At 48.3% G+C, this 26494-nt stretch overlaps 1 protein-coding gene across 1 annotated transcript in view; it reads right to left on the reverse strand.

The window, feature by feature from the left end:
- DPYSL5 (dihydropyrimidinase like 5) overlaps nucleotides 1-26494 on the reverse strand; it is a 90606-nt gene that overhangs the window by 11828 nt on the left and 52284 nt on the right. The window contains exons 3-8 of the mRNA XM_044261923.1: nucleotides 10364-10522; nucleotides 8100-8279; nucleotides 7203-7271; nucleotides 5695-5739; nucleotides 4939-5014; nucleotides 3836-3992 (exon numbers count right to left, since the gene is read on the reverse strand). Of these exons, the coding sequence (XP_044117858.1) occupies nucleotides 3836-3992; nucleotides 4939-5014; nucleotides 5695-5739; nucleotides 7203-7271; nucleotides 8100-8279; nucleotides 10364-10522 (686 nt within the window). The remainder of the gene's footprint in view (nucleotides 1-3835; nucleotides 3993-4938; nucleotides 5015-5694; nucleotides 5740-7202; nucleotides 7272-8099; nucleotides 8280-10363; nucleotides 10523-26494) is intronic.

The following is a 26494-nucleotide window of genomic DNA, read 5'->3' on the forward strand; positions in this document are numbered from 1 at the left end:
ATTGCCCAGGCTGGGGCAGCCTCAGGAAGAAACACTGTTGGAAGGCAGGCAGGGTCCGAGTTGAAGGATGAAAGTCATGTGAGAGAGGGGGACAACCGCTGGGACCACACAGCAGGAGCCCTGAGAATCTAGTTTATTTGTAGGAAGTGATAAAGCCTTGGCAGTACCTGATGGCTGCCCGCATCCGAGGGGGACCTGGGAGCAGATGGCATTCTCTGGCTTGGTGACCAGATCTGTAAGGCCCTCAGATGACTTGGGGTCAGGCAGCACATGGGGCACTGGGCTATACACTGAGCCCTGGCGGGGCTCATCAGTCACAGCTGTTGCCAAATGACTACTGTCCTTGGCCAGATCCCCAGTGAGATGACTTAGCTCTTCCTGAGTCAAAGCTCCTGCTCTGGGCCTCCTCAGAGCCTGCGGGAGGGACTCCCCACACAGTGGATGGTTTGTTCTAGGGCCCTGGGGTTGCCCACATTCCCTGGGCCTGCAGAACCCAATAGAGTTTCACCTTCTCCTCAGGGGCCTTCCAGACACCCAGGTAGGGATCGGATCAGAAGACCGTTAGAGTCACCAACAGAGGGTTAGGGACCTCAACTCCCATTCTTTAACCAGGTCTTACTGAGTACCCACTTCAATAAAAAGACTCCTACACAAGTAGGTGCCCCTGGGGCAGGTGTGAATGAATGTGGTCACATTCCAGAAGGGCTTTTTTTTTTTTTTTTAAGATTTCTTCTGTATTTATTTCAGAGAGCAGGGGTTGGGGAGAACGGCCAGAAGGAGAGGGAGAAGCAGGCTCCCCTCTGAGCTGGGAGCCTGAGGACGCACGGCTCCATCCCAGGGCCCTGGGATCATGACCTGAGGTGAAGGCAGACTGGCGCCCCCTCCAGAAAGGCTTTTGAGGTCCCCTAAATGTCTAGGAGATATGACACACCCAACCATAAAATTTAAAACATGACTGGCTTTGTGAAGTCCTTTAAAAATTCTCCATAGTCAAATGAAAAAAAAGAAAACCAAAAAACCTTCTGGCCCCTTTAAGAAATTAGATTTTTTTTTAAGAAATTAGATTTTGCACAGAGAACAAACTGGTTGTTGCCAGAAGGGAGGGGGGTGGCCTGAGGGGCACAATGGGTAAAGGGGAGGGGGCGGTACAGGCTTCCAGTTCTGGAATGAGTAAGTCACCGGGACGAAAGGCACAGCACAGGGGGTCTAGTCCGTGCACTGCAACAGTGTTGTAGGGTGACAGATCATAGCTACACCTGTGAGCCCAGCGTAACCCACAGAGCTGTCGACTCACTGTGACACACCCGAAAGTAATGTCACATCCCGTGTCAACTACACTTCAATAAAAAAAGAAAAAAGAAAATAAATTAGATTTTAAATAAAGGATAAATCCTTCCACCCATAGATTGTGCCTTTTACCCACACATGTAAGAAATCACATCCTAGAGTAGATCCTGAGGAAGCCGCACGGATTCTCTTATAGGAATATGACAATCGGTGTCTGTGTTTCTAATCAAGTATTCTGTGCAATGTCAGTTAGCACCAGCAATGCATCCTAAAGGCAAAAAAGTAACCATAAACTCCTGCAAATCACGGAGATGTTAAAACAATGCTCCAAATTCTATAAAATTGCACATTTTTACAATATGCGCTGATTTTAAAAAAGGACTCAAACTTCTCTCACAATAGTTCACATGAAATTACAATTCGACTTGAGTGAATTTATTTACATAATTGAAATTAAAAATAGGCTAGACATAAAAACTTAAATTATTCAATTAATAATACTCTTTTACCCCCCAGCCTATTTGAATTTGGGTGTGTGGGGGCAATTACCACCTTTCTGTTCTTTCAGTAAAATTGCCTGTGGCAAACAGAGGTGTTTTGAAAGATTCTTTGACCTTGGAACTGGGCCCCAAGTATTACAGTGGGCCCTTGATACTTGTTTGTTTTTGTTGTGTTGATAATGATGAAAAGGAGGCTGGTTTTTCCCAATGAAAAGCTTTTTTTTTTTTGTAAACTAGGCTCTACGCCCAGTGTGGAGTCCAATGCGGGGCTTGAACTCATGACTCGGAGATCAAGAGTAGGACGCTTAACCAACTGAACCGCCCAGGCACCCCTGAAAAGCATTTTTAGAAGTATGAGCTAATCTGGCATTTCTCCTCCTGTGTGCTCCCTACTTTATCAGGGATGGAAAATAATCACTGTACAATGCTGAGCATAGACCACCCCTCCAGGGGCCTCCTTCCCCCTGAGACCTTATTGACTGTACCCCACGCACATCTTTAAGGTATTATTAACACAGCAGGATGTTGAGTGGGAATTTTCCAATTGTTGGCAACCAGGATGGAAAAGTAAGGAGGTAGATAAAATAAGGGCCCCATTATGTAAAGACAGACACCTTTAGTTGGGGCTGGCCATGTCCCTCAATCATCCCCACCATCGCCCTAGAAGAGAAGAAGCTTATCAATCCCCCCCCCCGCCCCCGCCCCCGCCCACCACCAGGTGTGTAAAGCCGGAGGACAACAGGCAGGGAGACCAAGGTGTTACAGAATGAAGAGTCTGTCATCTGTCCTCCCTCCTTCTCTCCATGGTTTGAGTGGGCTTCCCTACGCTCGCTCCTAGCAGCCAAGGAGGGCACATCTCAACAGGCTCACCCACAGAGAACAGAGGCGATTGCAGTGGGCCTTTGCCTGGGAGGTGGGTTAGTGGTTGTGCCTGAGCCTCTGGGTCAGGAGAGCCCGTGGGATGGGGACAGCCTTCCCTCCCACTATGGATAGTGGCAAAGCTGGGTGAGCTTTCGTTGGGCCCCAGACACTGTAGAAGGTGGCCACCCTTGAGCGGGCTTCCAGGGTCCCAGCCTGCAGAGACACCGCTAGCTCTGGAAGCTAGAAAGGTGCAGGAGGAAGAGGTCAGGCTGGACTCCATCTCCCGGAGCAGGGGAGGCACAAGAGAGCCCGCACGGGGCATATGCCCTGCCCAGGGAGGGCCCCAAAGGCCAGTCACTTTCTGCCTGAGAAGCAGGAGTACAGGTTGGTGCTTGGGAACGGAGACGAATCCCCAACCCGAACTGGGCACGGGGAAGGAAGGAGATGGACATTTAAATTAGACTGGATTTCGGTAACTAAAAGGGAGAGAAAGCAACGGACTCTACCTAAGATGTTACTAAAGGAAAGAAAGAAGCTGCAAAAAGTTTGGGATGAAACAAAAGCTTTTCGTGTTTGTGTCTCTCTGAATTCGGCCTGTTGGTTAAACCTTTGCCTTTAGATTCGGATCACATGGGAAAAGGTGCTAGAAAAAGAGGAGCTGGAGAAAAGGGGATCTGGAAGGGTAGGATGAGGGGGATGATGGGGAGAGGCCAGAAGGCAGAGGGAGAAGAGGAAAGAAAGAAGGGAGACACGTGGGGGAGAAGAACCACATGCAAAACAATGAGAGGAGGGAGAAGTGAAGAACAAAGAGACAGAAAGGCCCACGAATATTGTAGGTCCTGTCAGAGGACACATCCCACAGCCCTGCCGTGGTCTTCAGTGTAAAAAAGGAATGTCCCTTGAAATTCTGAATCACCACTGTTCACACTTTACCATATATCCTGCCTCTCACCCTTCAGAAATGCTCACTCCAAATCCAGTGGTCAGAGAAGCCCCAGGGGTTGCCAATTATCTGACGGGCTCCAGAGAAGGTCACCAAAGCCAAGTCATCCCACGGGCACAGTGAAATTAGGTCAGGTTCGGGGCCGCTAGGACATCACCATGAGGACGTGTAAATTCCCGGGAAGGCGCCTATTACGAGTTAATGGTGCGCTCTGGGGCCATGGGGTTCCGCTGAAGCGCCTTACTTGGCCAGCAGGCTCATGAGGTAGGTTGAGGTGTTGGTGTCCAGTCTCAGTGGAGGCACCGTGACGTAGGCGGCCGCGTGGGACCAGTCCTGGTGGTAGTAGTGTAAGCCGGTCAACGTGGCATGTGCCGTGGTGGTCTCGGCCAGCACCACCTTCCCTGCAAGCAGAAAGGCCAGACCTTAAAGGAGGAAGCCACTGACCTGAGAGACCATTGGTCCGAATGGCCCTATGTGAAGGAGCTGAAGTCAGAGAGAGGAAGGGACTTGCCCTAGCTCACGAGCATGTTTGACAGTTGGGTTTAAGGTCAGAGCGCTACCTCTTGCCAGGCTGGCTCCAGGCAAGAAGAATGGAAGGGCAGGGGCACCGAGGGGAGGGGGGCAGTGGTGTGCAGCGCTTGGGCTCGACGCTTGGGCTCGGCTGGACCACAGGTGCTGTGCTGCGGGGCACTGACGGCAGGGCAGAGAGGCAGCAGTGCAGGTGAGACGTGCCCGGGCTCCCGCAAGAGCAGAGGCCGGATCCCGGAAGCCTGGCGGCCCTTGCTCTGATTTATATTCCCAAGTCGGTGACCATGCCTTTGTTTCTCCTGTCATCAGGACCTCGCCGGCACCCTGAGCCTGCCGAGACCACAAGCACATATAGAATCCTCCGGATGCTACCTGGTGCTCAGCCACAGCAGACACACAGGTGGCCCGGGGCTCTTATACTGGGGGGCTGGAAGGGAGGTTAGGCTCAGATGCTGTTATCCCTCCAGGCACTTCCCAAGCATCCCCTGAAAGGTCCATTGGAACTGGTCCACGATTTTATGTCGGTTACCCAGGCAACTGCTAGTAAAACCCAAGAGGCCAAAAAAGACAGCAATTAATGAGTTGCCTGAAAACTTGGAAAATTTGACCAGACCCGGGGGGGGTGAGAGACACTTCCGTAAAGCTGTTACGCAGACAAAGGTGCAGAGGAAAACACTGGTTCTAAGGCACTGAACCGACGCCAGAGCGGAGTACTTCCAAGGGTGCCAGGAGAGAACAGCGCATACACTGGGCTGGCAGCCCCGTAGGGTGGCAATCCCACCACACATGCGCACTGTCCATTCCGGCCCCAGGACTCACCTTGCATCTTAGCAGCTGCGATAACATCACCGGCCGAGATGCTGGACACGTTGACCAGGTAGATCGGGCAGTGAGTCTAGATAAGGAAACCCAGCGGGAAGGAGAGCACTTCAGTCCGGTGAACCAGCCAAGCACGAGCACGGCCCCCGCCACGCAAGCGCTGGCCCCAGGAGGCTGGGCTGGCTGCCTCCTTGCTGCCTCCTTTCAGCCTCTCAGCCACGCCGTGAGGAGTGCTCTTACCACTCCAATTCTAGGTACCAGAAGAGCGGATCAGAGCAGTTGAGTGACTTGCATATGCTGAGCTTGTGTTTGGTCAAGGCCTCACATCCCTTGCTCGGTTCCCATCAGCACACCGCACCTGCACCCCAGACCCTGAGCAATTCCAAGGAAAACTTCTAAGGGGTCCAGAGGCGGAGGTTTAAACAAACATCTACCGAGTTCCTCTACAGGAAACAGAGTTCAATTGCAGGAAGGCTCTGTGGCCCCTGGAACCACCTGACTCCCGTGGGAGCCATTTCCGCTCGAGCAGTGAAGGCAGGCTCAGCAAGCTTGGGGGGGTACAGAGAGCTGGCAGCAAGGATTCGGCCAGGTCTGTGGGAATACCAACATTCACCCAGAAGAAGGTTCTGGGGTCCTGCAAAGTCAGGCATGGGGTTGACAGCCAGGGCAGAATGGGACTCTGCCGTGTAGATGGAAGAGTCTGGCTTCTGATCCCGGAGTCAAGAATGGGTTGAGGGGAAGCCGGGGTCTACTTACTCTGTTTGCAATGGTGATGACTCGGTGAGTGGCTTCAGCTTCCAGCTGTTAGAAACAAAGGACAGAAAGAAAACAAGCTTCACCCTCTTTCCCAAGCAAGCCCACATCTGCTCAACAGTCCACTCTGTAGAGAATGCTGGAATATCCAACACAGAGCTGGAAGGGTCCACTGTAACCCCTAGGGGCTGCCTCCCAGGAACACCGAGCTCCAACCACTCTGCTCCCCAAGAGAATCCGAGCACTTAGGACGCCAGGCATAGCCTCACTGGCTGCTCCTCAGGCCTTAAAAGAAAAGGCAACAAAACAAAAGCTAATGGAAACCTAGAGTCCTATCTCTCTGTGTTTTCTGGTGTGGTCTCTCCACAGCCACCTCAGCAGGATTTCTGAACCTCGGCACTGTGGACATTCTGAGGTAATTCTTTGCAGTGGGGGCTGCTGGGCACCATAGGGTCCTGAAGCAGCCTCTGTCACCTCTACCCATGAGATGACAGCAGCATCACCCCGATGTGGGACAACCAAAAACATCGCTAGACGTTGCTGAAGTTCTTCCAGAGAGCACTCTCCCTTGGTGTGGAGCCTTTCACTGCTAGACGATGATAGTGATGACTCATGCTATTAATATTGTCCAGTTAAAGCCTTGCTCTTGCCCTCCTATAACCGAACAAAGCCCAGTCCTGTGCCCACCCGCCCACTCTTGTTCTCACAGGCACGCTCAGGGCCTTGTCTATCTGATGGCAGAGCCCTCGCATCCTGTCTCCGGCTCCTCGTCCCTCACAGACATGCAGCCACCACTCTGCACTGACAGCTTTGAAGAAACGGAAATAGCTTTCTCCTCACAAATGGCGGAGGATGTCTGAATAGGGTCACAGGACAAGAAGGCGTTATTTGTCTGATGTGGTCCCTGCAGAGCAGAATTCTCTAGCAGGGAGAGGGACTACCGGGGATGTGTGTGGACGCCGTGCAACGCTGAGCAAGGACAAAACCACAGGGCAAGGATGGCATGGCCTTTCATTCCTGTCACCAGGGGTCACGGGGTAGTAAAGGGCGGAGAGCGGAGACATGGGTGTGCCTCCCGTTTCTGGTGGGAAGGGTCCAAAGGTTTCCTCAGATGCTGAAAGGGATCTTGTTCCGAAAATGCTTACTCACTGACTTACAGTCTGGAATTTCTTCTAACACCTGAAGGCCATTTCACGCTGCCTCCCCGTCCCCCCGGCCCCCGTTCAATTCTGGGGAAAGCATTTCCCACTATTCTCACATTGTCTCCCTCGGATCCCTGAAATCAGAATCAAATTGTGGGTCTGGTTTCCCCCAAATTGTCTTTCCCAAGGAAGCTCAAGGCCGTGTTAGCTTCAGCAGTGAGGAGGAATCTGAAAAGCTTCCAGACGAGAATTTCACCCATGGAGAAAGTGAAAATATACAACTTGGATTTACTGATGTCTCTTCCATCCTAAAGGTCCTGTGAATCCATAGGAAAGAGGTGAACAAGAGGCAGGGAAAGTTTGCCTCACCTCCTCTGGGCGGCTGATCTCGATTCCTTCTGGGCCTGTGATACCCAAATCTAGTGCTTCCTTGGCACCCTGAATAAAAGACAGAAAACTGAGAGAACCATGCAGATACAAGCAAATCACAAACCCCAGGGACACTAAAATACGCTGGACACAGCCCATCCCAATAGGCTTGCTACTTTTTTCACTGCTGCAGTATTCTCCCCAAAGAAGGCAAAATCAGCACAGGGTTCCCTTGCAGTAGGGCTCTCTCGAGCCTCACTTCATGAGGACTGGACACATTTTTTCCTCTTAAAATTATAGTTCTGTAACTAGCCCAGAGGCTGGGGACATCCAAGACAATTGGTCTGAAAGTCTGAAAGTCAGAATTGCCCCCACTCAAAGTCTAGTCCAATCTCCAGCATCCAGAAACACCTAGATGAAGGCTTCCCAAATATCCTATTTAATTTCCAGGAGTGCAAAGGGGCTCATCTGTCAGTGAGGAAATCGCTAATAATATCTCGGCTCCTCTGGCGGGGTGTGTGGGGGGTAACAGGAAAGCAGAGCTGACTCTCATTTATTCTGATGTCAAATCTCATTAAAACCATTTCTTAGAGGTGCTCTAAATTCTTGCGCTGTAATGGAATTTGAATATCCTATCGTTAGGACTAAGACATCATTATCTAAGACTCAGAAACCATTTTGGACTGTAAAGAGATTTTTGTTTCACAGGCAGTAGACAAGTTTGGATTTTCTGGATTTTCATCTGGTGTGTCAACATATCACACTTTCTTTTATAATTTATTTTATCTGAACAAAATCGTGGGATGCACCGTGATGGGGGTGGGTCGGGGATCCCCCCGAGAACTGCCTGGACGGGTGCCCCAGCCTCCCCCCCACCAATATTCTCTATTGCCTTGCCTCGGCCACGAGCTCCCCATTCTCAGCATGGACTCGGGGGATTGCTCCAATGTCCTTGCAAGCATGCAACACCTGGTACAGCTCACTGTCCCGAAGCATATACAAGTCTTTGTAGGTCATGAACATCTGGAACGAGTTGACACCCTTCTCCCTTACCAGTGTCTCCATTTCTGCTTTCACCTGGAGGACAAAATGCAAAGGCAATGCCATGTGAGTACAGATGTTCGAGGGGCTTGCTGGCGGGTGCCAGCCGAGGATGGAGGGGACGTGGGCCAGTCGGCAGAGTGACCATATGACTACCTGCCACCTTGCAGAATCTCACTTTCCCATAGGCTGCTGGGAGGTCACGTGAGCAAACCAAGGCAGAAGTACTTGGAAAACTGTCAAGCGTGACACAAATATAGGTTATATTGTTACCATCCAGGTGTGTTTCTGCTACCCTAGAGGCTTGTCCTGTGTTTCTGACTCTAAGTAAGCCTTCTCGGTAAAAGCATTAACAGCTTTTACTCCCACGGCTTGTGCCCCCTGCTTCCCTAATGAAAGTGGCATTACAGAGAAGTCACAATAATGCTAAAAATCCTGAGCGCCGGGGCGCCTGGCTGGCTCAGTCAGTGGAGCATGTGACTCTTGCTCTTGGGGTTGTGGGTTTGAGCCCCAGGTTGGGCATGGAGATAACCTAAAAATAACATTTAAAATAAAATAAAATAAAAAAAATACTGAGGCCCTGGGGAAAATCCAAATTAGGAATATGAACAAAGCTTATATGAATAAGGAGTTTCATCCCAACATTATTTATATCAGGAGAAAATGGAAGCAACATCGGTTTGACAATGGAAAATAAATTGAAGTTTATCTCCACGAAGACCACGTAGCCAAATCAAACATCTTCTCACTTAAATGAAAGAGTTGATATGTCAAAAGCACTTACGAAAAAAAAAAGACTGGAAGGAAATAAGCTAAAACAACAGTGGCTGTGTTGGGGGGCGGTGACCAGATAATGGGCGTCTTTCCTACTTTTAAAATCCACAGCGAGAAAGAAATGATTTGATACTAACAAAAAAGAATTTGAGAAGTGCGGAGGTCCCCACAACCTCCAGGGACCTAGAGATGGCTGGCCTGGCCTCAGTGTGGCTGAGAATTGGAGTGGACGCTCTATTCCAGGCCAACTCCCGTGGGAGGGAAGAGAGAGGCTCGGGGTAGGGTCGTCCATCCAGAAGGGTGTCCAACACAAAACCCCCACTTGTGGCAATGGCTGGCTGACCTTCAGGGTGGTCTGCACCTTTGCCCAAGAGCAGAAGGGAGGGTTCCATGGTGCGAGGCTTGGGGGGCTCCGAGGCCTTTCCTGAGGGCCATAACGGAGGAGGCTCGGTGACTCCCATGCTCCCAGCTAAAACCCAAGGGCAGAAGTGCAGGGGGCTTTTACTTCCATCTGAGAAGGGAGTCAGGCCCTTTAGGCCAGGCTCCACAGCTGAAGAACTTTGTAAAACGTCTTAATGCTTGTTGTTTTGTTTTGTTTTGCTTTAGAGTAGACTCCATGCCCAATGCGGAGTCTGATCTCACGGCCTTGAGATCAAGAGCTTCGTGCTCCTCCGACGGGGCCAGCCTGGCGCCCCAATGCTTGTTCATTTTCATGACTCCAGGGCACACACGTGAGTGTTGGCACACGGTGGTTAACACGGAATTGATGAAAGAACGAACACCCAGCCTGCTTCCCTGGGGTAATAAGCACGAAAACTCTAGTAACAAGCAAAATCTGAAGGCTTATCTATGTTTTTAGGAAGAGCCAGGAGGTGGGAATCCGGGACCTGGGGCAGGGGGAGGATGGGAAAGCCATGAGTGAGGGCCAGCCTCTGAGCTCTCAGAATGGGGGCTGGGCCCCCAGAGGGAAGAAGGGACCCTGGAGGCAGCACCGAGTCAAGACAGCAACCTCTGTTCTGTTCTGAGCCCACAGGGCCCTGTCGTCCCTTCCAGTGTGAAAATGACACGACCCTTGGAGCCTGATTATAGCCAACCCCACTACTCAGGGCTCCCCACACCTCTGCCTTAGGCCCTCTCTGTCTGCTGGAAAACTGGCCCTTTAAATTATGCAGAACAAGCCTTCTCATCCCCTTGTGGAATCATGTGTTTTCTTTTAGCATTTTGGAGGGGTTTAGAATGGCATGGGATGGGGGGGTATCCTTAATCCTAGCCGACTCCGACCAAATGGCCCCTCTGCCTCAAAGAGCATTCATTCTTTTTTGGGGGATTCCAGCCAGCCCCGTTACCTTGGGTGCCCACCAGGTGATCCCCACGTGCAAGGCGTAGTCACAGCAGACCTTGGGGTCGGCCAGACCCCGGCACTTCTCGTACGCCTCCACGAGGGAGGTCTCCTTATCGGGCAGGACGTGGCCAATGACCATGGTGGTGCCTCCAACAAGGGCCGCCTGTGGGGGACAGGAAGAGCAGTCTTGTCACATCCCTTGCCATAGCCGATTTCCCGATGCAGGCAGACATTGGGTAGACATTCGGGCCAACCACAGACCCTAACAAGCAATAGGCTGTGAATCCTCAGTGCAGCAACACACGGGAAGCTGGAAGGAGCTGGACGAGCAGGGGCCGGTGGGTAACTCATCACCACTTAGGATCTAGAGCACGAACCTGCTTCTTCCTCATCTGGGGTTGTGGCTCGGGGCTTTGGAAAAACCACTTGGTGTTACCTGAGCCCAAGGCTAACCTCTCCTTTCCAAAGAGCAGAGTCCCTCCACCCCCAACGATTCTGGCCAACCTGAATCTATAGATGACACAACCAAATGTTTCATGTTGTACGTCTATTTATAATATTTATTTAGTCACTGGACATATTTAAATCCTACTGAAGGAAAGCTTAATTTGGATATATCATTTTGTTTTATTCTCTCATATCTCATGAAACAATTTTATTTATTTATTTAAAATAGTTCTCATTGGGGGGCCTTGGTGGCTCAGTAGGTTGAAGCCTCTGCCTTCGGCTCAGGTCATGATCCTAGGGTCCTGGGATGGAGCCCCACATCGGGCTCTCTGCTCTGCAGGGAGCCTGCTTCCTCCTCTCTCTCCCTGCCTGCCTCTCTGCCTACTTGTGATCTCTGTCTGTCAAATAAATAAATAAAATAAAATAAAAACTTCTCATTTATTTAATAGAGAGTGCAAGCAGCGGGGAGGGGCAGAGGAAGAAACAGACTCCCCCATTGAACAGGAAGCCCCACGTGGGGCTCGATCCCAGGACCCGGGATCATGACCTGAGCCGAAGGCTGATGCTTAACCGACTGAGCCACCCAGGTGCCCCTTCATAAAACAATTTTATCCAAAGTTTTCATATGCACCTTCCACATGGGGCTTTGTCTTCAGTTTTTCCAAGCACACTGAGTTCATTTCCATTTCTCTTGTTTGAGATAAGGCAGTTTCTAGGTCCCTGTATGATTTATCAATGAAAAATTACTCTATTCACAACCTCTACAAGGTACCACTTAAAGAGAAATCTTTAAAAAGCCTCACTTGTTATAATAATAATAATTTTAAAAAGCATACCTCCAGAAATAATTACTAAATCTATATTAAAGATCCACCTTCCCCACATATGCTTTTTTTAAAAACCAATTTGGTTGGGTGACCTGCACAAGCTTCCAGAACTAGCACTGACCAAAGGCTGTTCCAGGCTAATGTGTTGTTCCCAAACAAAACTTCATCAAAATAGAATAATTAAGAGAGGGCTCCACTACTCTGTGAGTGTTCTGATAGACGATGACTCTCTCTTTCCAATGAGTAAAAGTTTGGACAAAACCCGTCCTTCTATTTGGGCCCAAATTTGAGCCTGCCCTCTCCACCTCCCAGCTGGATAACCTCAGTCACATTACTTAACCTCCCTGGGATGCTTTACCTATAATAGCTACTATAGTAACTACTTATCCTCTCTAAGCTTTACCTAAATTGGCTTCCTTGCCAGGTAGTTGGGAAAGTCAAGTGAAACATCTCGAATAAAATGGACTGAGTGAAGTCTGTCCTAATGTGTGCTTAACTATCCAGACTTTGACCATCTATCTCCGTTTTCTGTAGGGGAGAAAAACAGGACAATGAAATTGTCTTAATGATTTCATGCTTCTCTAGTCAGTCAAATCCTTGATCACAAATCAGAAACATTGCTGGGGAATGGGGAACTGAAAAAAAAAATAATTAGTTCAGTGGCCAAACAATTAAAATAAAAACTCTTGCAACACAGATTTCCCACGCTGACCCTGGCTGGGCCAGGGAGACAACTCATGTTTTGAAAAGTCAGGGGTCCCACTTTTTGCACGGCTTAAAGCAACCAATAGAGGGCAGTAGTTTTGCAATACACAAAGGGGGAACAGGGATGGGCGGGTGGGGGGGGGCAGGGAAATGAGAGAAGGGGAAGAGCAGCAGATTGTAGCTTTACTAGCTGGCTTCTATTTGTGATCCAGCTGGGTCTGCCAGGCTGATTCACCCTTACGGCAGCTGGTTGTACTCTATTCTGCCCTGAAATGCATTTCTTGCCTCTACATGTGGACATGGGGTGTGTCGAATATTGGGACTTCATATACTAAATTGTTTTATTTTATACACTTAATTATCTTATTGGTTCTAGGTTTCTTTCCTTTGCACTTCCCCCAGTATGTCTGTGGCCTTGAACAGAAAAAGGGGGACCTGGAAACAGCACAGTCTGATAAGAGAGCCAAGACTCTTCCTAAGATCTGAGGGTCCCACACCGAGAGTAGAAAAGGAGGTCCATGTGCTGAACCTCTAAACAGTTAAAAGTTACAGAGCAAGCTGTTACGCGCAATACATTCTATCCTCCTCCTACTCTGACAAATAAATAGCAGAGAAGGCCAGGTCTGAATTTAGAGCTCTTGGGAATCCTTGCAGCTCTGAGCTACACTGAGCTACACTGTAGGGGATGCTGGCCTTCAGCCTTTGCACCCACCTGCAGCTCACACCCGTGACCCTGGGTTTGTCCTGCAGCCTGTGAGTTGAAGGTCTTCTCACTCCCTGCAAAATGCTGCCCTTGGATCAGGCACACACACACTGGTAGTCTGGCCCCCAGGAGGACAGAATCAAGCTTGGTCCTGGAAGTGCTCAGGACCATTCGTTAGGGAATCCCAGGGACCCTGAGTCTAGAAGAGGCCAGTGGGCTCTGGGCAGACATGGTCCCTCTTGCCTGAGTCTAAGGACAGTAACTGAAGGGTTCTGGTAGGTGTCTCTGGACGGTGGTGCTGACTTTCCCACTTACTGGCTGGAATCCCAGGCCAGCTGTGTGCCCGCGCTGCACCTCACCTCGTGGGGGCCCAGAGATTATCTGGGGGCAACGGTGTGAGAGCATCTGCAAGCTGGGAAGGGGCACATAAATATCTGGACTAATTATTTCTGCTAAAACCTCCGGTCTAAAACACGAGTTTAACAGGATCAGCAAATACTCCCCCAGCTGCAGGCTCAGGAGTCCGGCCCAGATGCTGGATGTACCAGGATGTACGAGCACTTGTTTCCTCTCAGGCAAGACAGACACAGAGCTGGCTTTGAAAATATGTACAGTTCCAACCCACGGGATGAACGCCCACAAGCTCCGATTCCTGGGAGTGTGGTGTCATGGATGTGACAGACCTTTTTACTGTCATCCCACACAAAACAGCCTTGTAGAAATCAACAGAGAGCACGACTCACTCCTGCTCCTGAGCCTTTCAAAGGGATTATGTTTATGAATATGGGGCTGTGTGACTGCTGAATGTTCCTGGTTCGAGGCAAAAAATGGTGTTGGTTAAGCAAGCTGTGGATGATGCTTAATGGAAGTCAACAGAAATGACGTTCATGGAATCTAAGTCATAACATGGAAAAAGGGTGATACTATAATGAGCGAAAAAGGCAGAATTCAATATGTGTACCCAAGATGCTGAGAAGTATGTTTAAACACACAGGCACCCACACAAGGAAAAACATGGGAGGAAATAGACCAAAACATTAACAAGGACTGTTTTTGAGTGATGAGAGTCTGAGTTACTTATTTTTTCTAGTTTTATGAAATCTACTTAATAGATTATATTACTTAGTTATAATATCTTTTTTTAAACATAAATTTAGGGAAAGCTAAAAATTATTTAAAAATTAGTTAACCATGTGGGGCGCCTGGGTGGCTCACTCGTTTAGGTGTCCGACTCTTGGTTTCAGCTCAGGTCATGATCTGGGGGGCCTGGGATCAAGCCCCATGGGGCTCCCTGCTCAGTGGAGAGTCTGCTTGAGATTCTCTTTCTTCCTCTCCCTCTGCCCTTTCCCAACTCCCCTCCAAGCTCTCTCCCTCTCAAAGAAATAAATCCTTAAAAATAGTTGACCATGGGGCACCTGGGTGGCTCAGTGGGTTGAGCCGCTGCCTTCGGCTGGGTCATAATCTCAGGGTCCTGGGATCGAGTCCCGCATCGGGCTCTCTGCTCAGCAGGGAGCTTGCTTCCTCCTCTCTCTCTCTCTCTCTCTCTCTCTGCCTGCCTCTCTGCCTACTTGTGATCTCTGTCAAATAAATAAATAAAATCTTAAAAAAAAAAAAGTTAACCATGCTTCTGTGTTCAAAATACTTTCTTCTAAAATTACAAAACATTTCAAATGTACAGTAAAAGTATAGATAATAATACAACACACAGGCATGAGCCTGCTAGTCAAATGCAACAGATTTAACACTTTTTGCTGTTTTTAAAAAAACATTAAGCAAATGGACTATGAGCAATCCAACCAAAGCCCTCCATCCCTCTCCCCTGAGGTTGATATAAATTGCTACCATCTATGTTTTTATGCTTTAGACTATGTTTGTTTTGTGAATTTAAAAAATTTACACCAATGGCATTGGACTGTCCACAGCTTCTTGAAACTTGCTTTTTAAAAACTCAACATCTTTAAGATCTATTTCACTCCCTCCAATGAATGGTATGAATACTCCTCCAGGGCGGTATTCAATTCCGAGTTCAGGGACAGTTACAACGCTTGAGTATTTCCGCTCACACGGGCACAGTCCCCACCGTCCGGGCAGATGTTATCCAGAAGTGGCGGTGTAGCTTCGCGGCGCATGCGCACCTCCAATTCTACTGGCCTGGTCCAGGGACCAGGTGTCCTGGGGCCTCATGGCTGACCAAAACTGCACATTTACCTACACTGGTCCTTGAGTTTTTACCTAAACTGCTCTCCAGCCAAGCAGCTCTACCGAGTCTTTGACAAATGTTTTATTGTGAATGTGGGACTTCACATCTCTCACTGTTAAGTTAATATGGATATTGGGACCATTTGTTTAACCGACAGACACAGCATCATGATACACATTTGGCAGGAGAGGAAACATAACTTGAGTACTTCACAGGGCTACCGGTGAATTTATTTTTAATTTTTAAGAAATGTTTTAATGATTTTTATTTATTTACTTGAGAGTGAGCATGAGCACGGGGGAGGGGCAGGGACAGAGGGAGCTGCAGACTTCCCGCTGAGCAAGGAGCCCCACGTGGGGCTTGATCCCAGGACCCCAAAATCATGACCTGAGCTCAAGGCAGCCCCTTAACCAACTAAGCCACCCAGGTGCCACCGTGATTTGTTTTCGACATTTTGATATTCTGTGGGGGTAAATCTGGAATTATTTGATGCTCAGTAATGTTAATTCCATTTGTTTCCTAATAAAACCCAATATACTTAATGGTAATCCACTTTATGACCCACTTTCCAGGCATACACTGGGCTAGAGCTTGCACTGAAACTAGAACTAAACCTGATAGAAATGTCGTCTTTATGCTTCAGAAGTTCATCAGATGACTACGGGGCACACCGAGTCTCCATGTGGACCAGATCCAAGCTCAGCGAGTTGGAAAGAAATTTCAGAAAAAATACGATTCATTTACTGGCATTAGAGCGTTGGAGAGAACAGTGTATTGGCCCTTCCTGCCTCTCCCAGGACAAAGTTCTTTGGAGAGTCACTCTTTGTCTTCTGCATTGCTGCAACTCGAATCATGTTTTTCTGGGATCCCAGTAGCAATGTTTTTTTTAATTTTCCAATTCCACACGCCTCCCTGCCCCCACCCCATAATCTTTCCCCCAAAGAAGGGGGTTGTTCCAAGGCTGAACCAATAGGTCAAGGCACAACCTTTGTGCTTTGCTGTTGAGAAGGCACTTGGGGCTAGAGGTAATCTGTGGGGTTTTTCACTGAGTAAGGGTGAAGGGCTTCCAGGAGAGTATCGAACGTTCTATACAGTGCATAGAAAAGGGGGTTTGTTTTCAGGGAGGTGACTGGAATCAGAAAACGAGGATCTGCTACTGCTTAGACCTATAAGATCAAGGGCAACACAGTCTTTGAGGGAATGCTCCAGCACGGAGAGTCAAATAACAAGTATTTGGATGTGGGGCGCCTGGGTGGCTCAGTGGCTTAAACCTCTGCCTTTGGCTCAGGTCATGATCTCAAGGTCCTGGGATCTAGCCCCGCATCAGGCTGTCTGCTCAGTGGGGTGCCTGCTTCCTCCTCTCTCTCTCTCTCTGCCTACTTGTGATTTCTGTCAAATAAATAATAAAATCTTAAAAAAAAAAAACACCAAAAAACCAAAAACCAAAAAACAAGTATTTGGATGTGTTTTGTTGACTAGTGAGCATGGATGCACACATTTCTCCATTTCCTGATGCAGCTGGGAAAGGCAGCATCGGTTCAGCTAGATCTGCTTCTCTTGGAATTGCTGAACCAGTTCTTTTTCTTTGCACATTAAAATGATCATCTATCTTTTACTCACAATCTCCCAAAGTACAAGAGAAAAAAAAAAATCACTAGCTCGGTGGTTTCTCTCTTGCTCTGAGTAACTTCCTTCACCATCAGGAATCTGTTGGGGGCTTACAGGTCCCTGGAAGGCCAGCTCTTAAGCACCACGTGTTGGGACTCGAGAAACTCTCCAAAAGAAGGACCTGAGCATTTCGTCAAGTGAGATGACACATGTATGTACGGTCCTTAGAACGATGGCTGGCACTCAGTCTAAACCTTCCGTGGCCTAAGCGGTCCAACAGTGCCTTGCATGTAGAGAGGCTCTCTGCTTGGTATTTTTTTTTTTTATTTTTTTTTTATTTTTAAAGATTTTATTTTATTTATTTGAGAGAGAGAGACAGTGAGAGAGAGAATGAGTGAGGAGAAGGTCAGAGAGCGAAGCAGACTCCCCATGGAGCTGGGAGCCTGATGTGGGACTCGATCCCGGGACTCCAGGATCACGCCCTGAGCCGGAGGCAGTCGTCCAACCAACTGCGCCACCCAGGCGTCCCTCTGCTTGGTATTTAAATTTTTGCTGTCATCATCTTAAAATTCTTCCTAATGTTAGAACAAGGAGTCCCACATTTTTATTAGCTACACTCGCCTGATGGGGGTTATCCGGCTCTGATGGGTTTACACTAAGCTTCACCACCAACTCAGCCAGCTCCCACTGGGGTCTCAGGACATGGACTCTTGATCTGACAATTCCCTTCCGGGCCACTTGAGGGCTGACCCCTACTCCAGTCTCTTTGGCAGTGACCCCAACCCCTTTCTATTAAATGCCTCCTTTCTCTGAAAAAACCAAAACAAAACAAAAACAAAAAACCAAACCCAAAACCCCCTAGCTTTTCTGCAGGGCACCTGACTGATGTGTGATCAGTTCCCTGGGGCTACCCTTTCTGTCCCTATGGCTGCAGCCAGCTCTCAAGCCTTTTCTTGACCCATAATTTACAGCCTGTGGAGCTCATCCTGCAGCTGATTGGTTTTCTCTAAATTGTACATTTGCAATTAATTGCACTCCCAAACTCCTTTTACTTTCCACTCCTACCTTCTGTGTCCATAGTGTCTCCCACACCTTCTGGGTGGGGGTTGGGGGCGGCTGGTTCCACGTCTGACCTTGCAATGCTCTTACTCTAAGCATTACCCTAAAACTCATATTTTATCCTTTGAATTTTCTGTAGAAGAAGCAGGCAACCTTCAATCCACAACATATTTTGGGAAAAGGGCATTCTCACCCACACTTACTCTGCCTGCTGTTTACAGGCATTTTAATGTTATATTTAGAGGCAAATAGTATAGTGACAAGAATCGGACTTTAAGGCAGGCAGATCCAGGTTTAAATCCTAGCTCCATCACTTACGTGTAAGAACTTGGCAAGTTGTTTAATCTCTGAGCTCCTTTTCCTCAAATGTAAAATGAAGATAGCATATACTCATGGGGTTACTCTGATTAGATGAGAAAATGCATTGAAAACCCTTAGCACAGTGTCTGCACATAGTAGGAGCCCAACAGTGTTTATGGCCAGTAAGTAAAATTTGTAGGTAGCATTAATACACACACTACGTGCCCTCTATGACACATATCAGATGATCCAGAAGGAGCAAGAAAGGTAAGCAAGAAACGTGGCTGGCAAACAGGACAAGAAAAAGGTTCACTAGTAGTAGACTTCGAAGTACTTTGAGAGTACAAGTCATCAAAAGTAACATTCCTCTTGGGGCACCTGGGTGGCTCAGGCAGTTAAGCAACTGCCTTTGGGCTCAGGTCATGATCCCGGGTCCTAGGCAGGCTCCCTGCTCATGGGGGAGTCTGCTTTTCTCCCTCCCTCTGCTCCTTTCCCGGCTCATGCTCTCTCTCAAATAAATAAATAAAATCTTTAAAAAAAAAGGGGGGGGACATTCTTCTTGGCGGCAGCATCAGGTACAAAAGGCCAAAGGAAGGCAAGGATATAGTGTATAGGCAGGCTAAGAGCTGGAAGGTGGGCAGGACAGCATGGGCGAAGTCGGGGGCACAGCCAGAGGACAGATGGTAGACCTGTCTGGTTTGGGCCGAGGCAGGTCTAGTTAGGACCAGACTGGATTCCAACAGGTCAGCAAAGCTGAGCACCTTGTGTGATGCAGAGGCGGTGGTCCTGAGGGCGCTGAGGGAGTGTGGCGTTTGTGGGAGCACACTTACAGAGAGGACGCTGTCACACCCCCAGCCCCCAACAGATCTGTAGTCATAGCGGGCTGCGGGGCAGGGGGAGATGATGAGGGCTGACTGCCGATACTCTGGCTGTGGAGTGCCAGCTGCAGGGTCATGGCCCTGAATCGGGGGCTGGGGATGGAAGGGACAAATGTGAAAGCTCTCTTGGAAGAAGGGGCTGCAGCCAAGTTGGATGCTAGAAGGGGTGGTGATGTCAATGATGAGGGAGGTTTCATGCTTGTGCGGCTAAGAAAACAGTATGAGGAGAAGGAAGGGATCTTTTGTTCCTCGTAAGAGGGATCTGATTGAAAGACATCCAAGTAGAGATGAACATCACTAACGATAACCAACGCCCCCAAACATGTGCTCTGTGCCCCTTTAACTCTCACAATGACCCTCCGAAAGAGGGATGTTACTGTCCCATTGCTCCGATGAGGAAACTGAGGGTTGATCTTTATATTTATTAGGCTGGGAGGGGCCCCCTCTTCCCATCCATTCAAGAGGGGTGGAGCATGGAGAAAGGAGGAAATAACCAGAGGGTGCCTGCACCCTTGATCCCAGACTGCTTAGCCAAACAGGAAATGGAGTCAAATTCCCAGGGGCAAGGTTTGGAAAAATTAGAGGAGGGTGGCGCTGAGCCAACACTCCTAAGGGAGCTGCATGTAGAATCATGCATGAGGGGCCGGGGGAAGCTGGCAGCAAGGCCAGAGCAAGCAGCCCGGGAGAGCTGAGGCAGTGGGGAGCCTGGGGTGGGGGGTCGTGGGGGAGGGATGGATCACAAAAGGGTCCAGGCAGAGAGCCAGCATGGCAATAAAGGGGGGGGCATCTCAGGCTGGCCCAGAGTTTGGCTGGGGCTTAGGGTGACATTTGCATTTTTAGCTTGTTAGCAGTGAGTGCAGGCAGGCTCTCGGGTGGGAGAAGCCTGAATTCTGGAGCCCCGCAGACCTGGATCCGTATTGCTGAGTCCTGTGGTCTCGGGTGAGCGAGCTCCCGCCTGAGAGGATGGGGGTGCCGTTCCCAAAAGGTGGGATCCCTGATAGGGAAGCAGGGTTGTGGCGGGTGTGCTGAGTTTGGGGGAGACGCACAGAGAGGATGAAGACGGAGACAAGATCAGGAAGGACATTAGGAAAGACAGCCAAGAGGAAGGAAGCAGCCCAACAAATCCTCCTACCACAGCACAAAACTCCCTGGGTCAACAGTTCCAAGAAGAGGGCGCTGGCCTAGAGGTTATGATTCCTCCCACCTCCGGAGGCCTAAGCGCCCCCTCCCCAGCAGTGAACAAACCAGGGCAGTTTTGGGGTCTCAGGGACAGCAAACAGACACATCTGCTCCCGAAGCCCTGACGTAAGCCTGTCTGGGGCTCACTCAACAGGTGGACTCAGGGCACACACAGCACCCCTGGAGCAGCCCTGCAGAGAAGGCCAAGAAGGGTCTGAGCCTCCGTGTGTGTGAAGTCCTTGTCCCCCTCCTCCCAACAGCCCGACGGTTCTACTCGGAGCAGGTGGGGGACGCACAGGTCAGGAGGCTGGCAAGAGCTCGCCTCCTCCTTCCCTTCTGTCTCAAATTCCTAAGTACAAAGGGGTGCTTGCTGAGTCTCTCGGGGGGCTGCTCGCGCAGAGGACCCTGCAGGGAAGGATGGTTCCTGAGCTCCGGGGTCCTCACCCCTGGAGGCGCACTAGGCAGCACAGAGTCACCCCTACATTAGGGACTCTGGATGAAACGAGACCCAAAAAGAATTCCTGGAGAGCTGCACCCCAGCCCAGGGACCTGGTCCCTCTCTGCCTCAATTCACAGAGTGCTCTAGGAGTGGGTCAGTCTTCATGACCACCACGTGGGACAGTGGTCTGCCTATCTCAGTGTCTTAGAGCCGGACCAAAACTAGGGGCTAGATAGATTTTCTCCAGATCCCATTCTCTTCTGTTAATGCTAAGAACACATCTGATACCTATGAAATAGTAACTAAGCCCAGAACCTCATTGCCTGCGGTGATCTCGCCTGGCTTCAGGAGCTCCTGCACGGAATACTTAAAATAGACAACTGATGAGGAAGTATATACATCAGCCCTAACATTCTCTGGCTTCTGGAACAAGGAATACATGCATAGCAACTGGAGGGAGAACGTTAAAGCATGCATGAGGCGATGCACATTTTCACGGTTAAGACATTTCTTTAAATCCTGGAATGAATTGTGTTAATTCCCAGGCCTGGCAGATGGGTGTGCTGCGGGGACAGAGAAGCAGCTCTCTCAGAAGAAAGTGACATCACTCTCACTGAAGCCAGCAGAGGCCGCTGGGGCAGTTCATTCCCGGGCTGAACGCAATGTCACGACAGGAAGTCACATTCGCTGATGGCCTACTACGTACGGGCCGTGTTCTTAACATTTCCTATCTTGTTTGATGCTCGAACTGAGTCTGTCATTGAAAGAAGGATTCAGACAGATATGTGTGTCCTTAACAAAATTATTCCTAACAGCCAAAAGGTGGAAGCCACCCCGGGGGGCCGGGGATGCACAGATAGGTAAATAAATTGTGGCATATCTGCATGTTATCCAGCCTTAAAAACAAAGGAAATTCTGACCTATGTGACCACGTAGTTGAAACTTGAGAACATTATGCTCAATGAAATAAGCCAGTCACAAATGAACAAATACTGTCTGAGTCCACATAGATGAAGTTCCTAGGGTGGTCAAGTTCACCGTGACAAAAGATGGAGTGATGACTGCCAGGGGTAGGGGGGCAGGGGGGGAAGGGAAATGGGGAAGTCCTACTTAATGGGTACTAAGTTTCAGCTAGTTAAGATGAAAAAATTCTAGAGATGGATTTTTAAAAGATTTTTAAAATATATTTGAGGGAGAATGAGCAGGGGGAGGGGGAGAGGGAGAAGCAGACTCCTGGCTGAGTGCAGAGCCTGACATGGGGCTCAATCCCAGCATCCCCAAGATGACAGACGCCAAAGACAGACGCCTAATGACTGAGCCACCCAGGCACCCCGGAGATGGATTACTGCAGCGACAACATTGTGTATGTACTTAATGTCATCGACCTATACACTTAAAAATGGCTCAAATGGCAAATGTTATGTTATATTTTAGGCCATTAAAATTGTTTTTTAAAATATGATTCTATAGGGTGGAGGTTACTCTGCTCCTTTAATAGATAAGAAAAGGGACTCAGAAGGAATCGCACAGCCAGAATGAAAAAGGGTCCATCTGCTTCTAGAGCCCCCACGTTTCCTTTATAGTATACGCTGCCCTTTCTAGAGCTCAGGATAGTCCTGGCCTGACAGAGGCGCCTCCTGTTTCCAAGATTCTACTACAAAACGATGGAGAAAAGCCCCACTGAAATCGGACCTAACTGCAGTTTGGAAACAGGGGGGTAGGTATGACTTGAGCTTGAATTACAGGGCTAAATCTGAGAATTGTGCCAACATCCAAAATTATGAAATGAGGAGCTCCAGGCTTCTCTCTAATCCAGAATGATTATCTTTGCTACCGAGCATCCAATTTAAATTCATTGTGTTTAATACAAAGCCACAGTAGAGAGCAGGCTGTCTCCGACATGCAGTTACCATGGAGACTGGAGATGATCCTCAAAGGGGGTTATGTGGCGGAGAGAACGTGGCTGCCAGCTTCTAAGAAGCCAAGGGGCCTGGGGAAACCATTCTCAAAACAGAGCCACACAGAGGGGCTCTTTGTCATCGTCCTCCTTAGCAAAGCCCCTTCCAAGCCCAAAGCGGAAAAGTCTACAGGCGAGCGGGGCAGGACCGTCTTTATTAAAAGCCCAGGCTGCCCATGGATGCCAGCGAGGAGGGATTTATCAACCATCCAGAAATAAACCCTGTGTAACCCAACTTGCCCTCCTGTCTACCCTGCCGTGGGCGAGTCCTCATGTTCGTCCCAAAGCTAAGTGATAACAATACACCAAACTGCCGAGGGACGGGGCCCTGGGGTCTCCCTGGATACAAGAATGGGCTTGAATCAAGGCCAGGAGGCAGGCAGACCTGTCCCTGCACTGATTAGCGTGGCAAGTATTCACTTTTTTCCCCACCTGGAAAGAAAAGATAATAAGAGAACAGAAAAACTTGTCCAAGGGGGATGGTTTAAAGATCCAAATAAATGAATAATGGATATAGAGGTGCTCTGACCAATGGGCCTGGACAGCTCCATACACCGCGCTTGTAGGAGGCAGGGGACAGAAACTCATCTGCAGAGCCACTGCGCCGGTAGGAGCCACCTAGGGGACTGGGATCCCAGAGGCCGTCAGAGGCTCAGTATGCTCCATTCTGAACCCTGAACTTTCCACGCGGCAGGAAAAACATACTCTTTGATGGGCCACTGAGTCTAGCGTGTAGAGCTTTGGAACCACTGTGCGCTCTCAAACATGGTTTCTAGAGAATCTTAAGCCTGCCAAGTGACTTGGGGCACCAGCCTGGGAGAGATGCAGCCCAAGCCTGGTGGTAACAGGGGATACAAAAAAAAAAAAAAAGGAAACCTGACAGAGGAGCCAGGAGAGGATGGCAATGGCTCAGCGGTTAGAATTCCAGTCCACAAAACCTTTATCATCCTCTAGGTCCCTCAGCTCGCCCAGGCCACCCTATTCGCCAGGGACGAAGTGTCAGGCAGAAACGGAGCAGGTGGGCTCTTCCCCACGACGTCCTCACAGTTTACTGTAGAGTGAGACACAGGCCCCGTGAAGACAGAACAGTCACATCAGTGTGTAGCCTGGCGTTGTGCAGGAGGACAATATCCTCAAGGACTCCCGAACCCCCAACATCCAACAAAGTTTCTTTTAAAATACACACACACACACCCCTTTTATTTCCCCCCTCCAAATAACTTGAGAAAATTTTAAAGAAAAGTCTTAACTTTTATCTAGCAGAAAGGGACCACGCTAAGGGCAGAGAATATTTACCAAGGGTTTAGTTCATGCACTCAGTTGACAGTTCCCTTAAGTTTCTGGCTTATAGCCTACACTACAAAAAGTTAGCTCCCAAAGACGAAATAGCCAAAACAACTTTGAAAAAGATGAACAGGGGCGCCTGGGTGGCTCAGTCGTTAAGCGTCTGCCTTCGGCTCAGGTCATGATCCCAGGGTCCTGGGATCGAGTCCTGCATCAGGCTCTCTGCTCAACAGGAAGCCTGTTTCTCCCTCTCCCACTCCCCCTGCTTGTGTTCCCTCTCTAGCTGCCTCTCTATTTCTCTGTCAAATAAATAAAATCTTAAAAAAAAAAAAAAAAGAAGAAGAAAGAAAAGAAAAGAAAAGGAAGAACAGGAGGACCTGGGTGGCTCATTTGGTTGAACGTCCAACTCTTGATTCCAGCTCAGGTCCTGATCTCAGGGTTGTGAAATCGAGTCCTGCTTTGAGCTCTGTCCTTGGCATGGATTTGGCTTGAGATGTTCTCTCTTCTCTCCCTCTGCCCCTCCCCACTGCTCACTGCTTCTCCCTACCTGGGCCAAGTAAATAAATAAAATCTTTTTTAAAAAGGAAGAACAAAGCCGGAGGGCTTATACTACCTTCTTTCAAGTCTTATTGTAAAGCTATGAAAATCAAGACATGCTGGTATTGGTATGAAGACAGACAAATAGATCAAAAGAAAAGCGAGTCCAGAAATAGACTCATGCATAGATGGTCAACAGCTTTTCTACAAGGGATAATCTTGTCAACAAATGGGGCTGACAACTGGACAGCCATACACAAAAAACCTGACCCTTAACCTTTACCATACACCATACACAAAAACTAACTTAAAATGGATCACAGACCTACATGTAAGGGCCAAGATCATAAAACTTGGAAAATATAGGCATAAATCTTAGTGACCCTGGATTTCATAAAAAATTTCTTGGTCAGAGGGCAAAAAACAAATTATGAAAAAAAAATCAATAAACTGGACTTCGAAATTTTAAACTGTTGCTCTTCAAAAAACACTGTTAAGAAAACGAAGAGGTGAATCACAGACTGGGGGAAAGTATTTGCAAAACATTTACACAGTATATGACTTATAACTAGAATATATAAACAACTTATAACTAGAATATATAACTAGAATATATAGAGAATATATAAACAACTTATAACTAGAATATATAAAACCATTAAAAGGACTAACAACTTGGGGTACAGATGCCTGGCTTGAGTCTTAGTCCATGAAACATGCAACTCTTTGGGTGCCTGGGTGGCTCAGTGGGTTAGGCCTCTGCCTTTGGCTCAGGTCAATATCTTGGGGTCCTGGGATCAAGACCCACATCGGGCTCTCTGCTCAGTAGGGAGCCTGCTTCCCCTACCTCTCTGCCTGCCTGTCTACTTGTGATCTCTCTGTCAAATAAATAAATTAATTTAATTTAATTTAAAAAAAAAAAAGAAACATGCAACTCTTTGATCTCCGGGTTGTGAGTTCAAGCCCCGTGCTGGGTGTAGACATTACTTAAAAAAATCAATTAAAAAAAACTTAACTCAAATAGAAAATGGACGAAAGATGTGAACACTTCTCCAAAGATATACAGGGTCTACATACATAAAGACATTCAGCATTAGCCATTAAGGGAAATTCAAATGAAAACCACATAGAGAGCTTCCGGGTTGGTGAGCACGTGGAGATGGGGGGCAGTGGTGCATCTGGAGAGGGGCACGCAGGCTCCACTTCACCCCCACTTCGCCCTGTGCATCTCTTCCATCTACTTGTTCCTGAATCATATCCTTTTATAGTAAAGCAGTGATCTAGTAAAAAAACCCAAAACCAAAAACACACACACACACAATGAAGTGCCTCTATACACCTGTTAGAATGGCTAAAATTAAAAAGACTGATCCTAACAAGTGATGGCAAAGATGTGGAAGTGGGAAGGAACATAAAATATTACAACCACTTTGGAAACCAGCTTGGCAATTTCTTAAAAAGCTCAATATACACCTGCCATGTGACCTAGACATTCCATTCTTAGGTAATTACCTTGGGGAAATAAACATATGTCTTCACAAAGGCTTGTACCCAAATGTTCATAGTAGCTTTATCTGCAATAACCAAAAACTTAATAATGCTGAGTGGAAGAAACTGGGCCATAAAAGGAATACATACTGGATTATTCCATTTATGTAAAAATGTCAGAAAATGCAGACTAATCTATTGTGAAAGAAAATAGATCAGCGGTTATCAGGGGTAGAGAATGATGATAACACAAAAAAACTTTTGGGGGTGACGAATATGGCTGTTAACGATGATGGCTTCACAGTGTATACATAGGTCAAGATGGATCAAACTACACACTTTAAGATTTTATTTTATTTTATCTTTTAAAAGATTTTATTTATTTATTTGAGAGACAGAGACAAAGATAGCAAGAGAGAACACAGGTGGGGAGGAGAGGGAGAAGCTGTCCCCCTGCCGTGCAGGGACCCCAACGTGGTGCTCGATCCCAGGACCCTGAGATCAAGACCTGAGCCAAAGGCAGA

This window comes from Neovison vison, chromosome 8, assembly GCF_020171115.1.
Source record: "Neovison vison isolate M4711 chromosome 8, ASM_NN_V1, whole genome shotgun sequence".
Classification (NCBI taxonomy): domain Eukaryota; kingdom Metazoa; phylum Chordata; class Mammalia; order Carnivora; family Mustelidae; genus Neogale; species Neogale vison.